This window comes from Lygodium microphyllum, chromosome 10 (assembly GCF_053477565.2).
Source record: "Lygodium microphyllum isolate KBCC chromosome 10, Lygodium_microphyllum_v1.1.10, whole genome shotgun sequence".
In the NCBI taxonomy this organism is placed as follows: domain Eukaryota; kingdom Viridiplantae; phylum Streptophyta; class Polypodiopsida; order Schizaeales; family Lygodiaceae; genus Lygodium; species Lygodium microphyllum.
In genome coordinates, this window is record NC_141144.1 from 137898088 (window position 1) to 137901931 (window position 3844).

Here is a 3844-nt window from a genome sequence, read left to right on the forward strand (position 1 = left end):
TAAATTTTACTAAATAAACAACCCTTTCTTTTGAACTCACATGTTATCTTACATGTTCTATAAGATGTACCCTCCAAGGACTAGAAATTGTTGAGAGTAGAAAAAGACTGAATTTTTGATGGATTTAGAGTGATGTATGGTTGTTAATGGAAGTGTTTGAGAGTTTTTTGGATGATATTGATTATGTTTTGGAAGTTTATGATGATTCTTAGTGGAAACATGAAGCTCTGTGATGTTCTAATAGGTTCTATTGAGGTTCTGATTGGTTCTGATACCTCCTGTATAGCTTCTGTTTTGTTTTGATTTTCTTCTGTATGAAGCATGGATTGATAATTGATGAAGGTTGAAATATTTATAAAGCTTATTGAATAGTTTTTAATAGTTTGGAATGGTTTTAGTATGAGTTATGAGGATTTGATGTTCTTTGATGACCTTCTGTAACCCTTTGTAAACCTTCTATAGAGCCTTTGACTCTGCTCTATTCCTATTCTATTCTGTTCTGTAGATCTTTTGTAAGTTTTTTGTGGAATTTATGTGTGACTTTGGGAAAGTTTTCTAACTTTTGGAAAGGATGAATCTAAGTTCAAAAGAGCTAAAACAAATGGAAGAAGCACTGCTGAAGACTGAAGATCAGAGTGAAATGACAATGACAGTAGTGAGCTATGAAGAGACACTGTAGTGGCTTTGACACCTCTTTGCATCAGACATACCTCTTGGGAGGTGTATCCATGACCTAAAAAGGATTATTCAGAGTCATTATTGAGGCTATGATGTATTATTGAGAGAGAGAGAGAGAGAGAGAGAGAGAGAGCCTGAGATAGCCAATTCTTTCAAAACACCGTATCTGTATGTGACAAATTGAGAGAGAGAACTATGAAGACATTGAAGATGAATACTATAGGATTGATTTCCATTCAAAAATGGTGTATTATTTTATGTTCATTGTTGTATTGATGGATTTTATTAAGATGTTGAAGATTATGGTTGATTCTATCAAATCCGTGGGAGATATCTACTATGATGTTGCGTGAAGAATTGTTGTTTTCTTTATTTTGGTCATCAAAAGAATGAAATAAAATCTTGTTGATGCTACAAGATAGATTTTATTGTATTAGAATTTTCATTTTCTTGGTGTTCCTCTTGGGGCTCCATGTTTTTGGTGCGCAAGCGGGAAACTTGCCATCAACAAGCATAAGAGGAGGCTGAAAATGAAGGAAATGGCATTGCCAAGAAGAGAAGAATTCAATGGATGCTTGCAAAGTTCCTTCTTCTAATGAAGAGTTGGAGATTCTTATTGCCAAAGCCACTTTCCACAAGAAGTTCATCCGACAATGGCAGTGTGGAAGGGTTTTCGAGAGCAAAGTCGCAACCACAGAGGACCTTGACTAATTTCAGGATAGAAGATCAATCAAGCAAGATCACGATTCAATTTGAAAGAAGGTCACCTCAATTTTGGATAATGGCATCAATAGCTTCAGCTTCATACTCATTGACAACTTCCATTGAAGAAAACGCATGCACACCAGACCAAAATTTGTTTTCAAGTTTTGAACCTGGCATATACTAAATAGTCCTAGCTTTAGATCTTCCCTAGACAGACCACAAGTATCCCACACAGGAAAGAGAATAAAGCCACATCTTCCTTTTCTCATTAACAGAATTCAAAAATCAACTTAAAATCCACTTTGACCTCATCTTTTAACGGTTTTTTGATTCTAGCTAGTGTAATTCGTACTAGAGAGAAATCATGATCTCAAAGAGAATCAAGCAAGTTCAAACTCCATTATGGCTACTAAACTCAAAAATCTCTGCAAAAGGCATCTGGATATACATTCCTGAGCCAAGCAGCTCTGTATGCTTACTGTGATAAATAAAATTTGTAGAATCAAGCACTTGAGATTTTACTGCCTCCAAGTAGATAAAGCATACAAAGCCTAAGTGTTGGAAGTCCTTGTATGATGAAAACCTTTTGCGATAGGAACAGTTGAGACTGAATTAAAGGAAACGGTTGAAACTCATTGGCTCAATTAGCCTGATCTAGCATTGCAGGTGGTCCATTTACAGGCACCAGTTCATGAGTAGATTTTGGACGATAAGTTGTGTCATTATTTCCATTGTATGAGATATTGGTGGATCCTTGAATATGATTTGTGTTGTGAGAAGGTGCAGAGTGTCTTTCCATTGTATGCTCCCCTTCCATAGTAATTTCCCAAAAAGCTTTCTTCCAGGATCTTGTATTTGTTGTCTCAAAGACAAAGAATAGACGTCTCCAGAATTCAAACCAATTAGTAGGTTATGGCCATCCTTGGCCTCTGAGTCAAGTACATGGCAAACTGGATTTGCATTGCTGAAGGAGAGTGCTTTTATAGGGTCCTTATCATGAGAATTGTAATCCCTGACAAATAGAGTATCATCAATGTTAAATAGCAGACTGAACCTCAGTGCGCCCTTCATCAACAAGTTTGACAAGCCCCTCAACCTGCTCCTGGATTGTCCGCTAGACACACTCTCCTCCACCGTAATCAAAAGCCTCTTGATTTGATCCAAAATCTCTCCCCGATGCTTGTGTCTTCCGCCTTTTCTTTTTTTTGTCGTGCATAGAAAAGAGCATGAATGATGTTAACATGTAGACTCTCTTGCAAGTGCGCCATCCATTCTTGCTGTATGCCACTGCTTATGCGATCGATCCAGGATGAGTCCTCAAAAGCTTGCAATAATCTAGTTTTCGTTTTTGGTTGATGGTTTATATCCTGCCTTCAAAGTTAAGCACACCCCGCCAATGCCTTCTTCTCTGCCATCTAGGAATTCTGGATTGGAAGGTGCGCCAACAGGTGCTGTCCACCAACAGTCAGGAATTTTTTCTAGCAGGCCGATTCCACACCAATAATCTCTATTTTTCTCCCCCATTTCTAGTCCCTGGATCTGTAAATAACTGGGTCCTCTTGGAATGGGTTTTCTCCCTCTATAATTGGAGGTGCAAGTCCTCCGATTACCAGCTCAGTTTTCCGTGTGATTAGTGGAGCTATCAATGGAACTCTTGGTCGAGCTATTAATTCAGGGTCTGCCCTGAATGTTCCAAATTTGACTGAATCACATGTCAATTTGGGACCAAACAAAGCATCTAGAGGTCTTGGTATCGAAGAGTAAACCACATTGTGCATATAGTTCAACAAGTGTATTAGCAATAGGAAGATCTGTTTCAAATCCTTTTAAACCAATCTCCATGTGAATGACTTGGCCCTTACTCAAATCTTTCATGCACATAGAAGCTTTCAAGGCACAAGCAATAGTGGTAATATCTGGACAGACATCCTTTAATTGCATGTGATGATAAGAAGCAAGTGCCTTGACAAATGGTCCATGTTCAGCATAGCCTGCAATCAGCGAAGTCCACAACACAAGGTCACGAGCTGGCGACTTATCAAAAACCTCGTGAGCCTTTGACATCATCTCAAACTTGGCATACATCTCAATTTTGCTGCTTCCAATAGATGTATCTATTTCCAATCCATTCTTTGCCATGTCCAAAAGTAAATTTTCACCTTTGTCAATGGCTCCCATGTTACCACATGCCTTCAGCACAGAGGCAAACGTGAAAGCATTCGGATAAATACCATCAAGTTTTTTCTGTCTGAAACATTCTAATGCCTCATGGAAAGATCAATATTCAACATATCCTGCAATCAGTGTCGTCTAGGATACGACATCTTGAGCTGACATCTTAATGAACACTTCTTGTGCATTTGAAACCAACCCCCACTTCACATACATGTCAACTAAAGCATTACAGATAAGTTCCTCTTGCTCCAAACCTCTCTCCACTATACTGCCCACGCAGAACAAA

General features: G+C 38.5%; 1 protein-coding gene across 1 annotated transcript; it reads right to left on the bottom strand.

Moving 5' to 3' along the window:
- Positions 1 to 3090: 3090 nt before the first annotated feature.
- LOC148030605 (pentatricopeptide repeat-containing protein At4g21065-like) lies at positions 3091 to 3561 on the bottom strand. Its single transcript, XM_087687400.1, has one exon. The coding sequence runs from the start codon at positions 3559 to 3561 to the stop codon at positions 3091 to 3093; it is 471 nt and encodes a 156-aa protein (XP_087543526.1).
- Between the last annotated feature and the right edge of the window lie 283 nt (positions 3562 to 3844).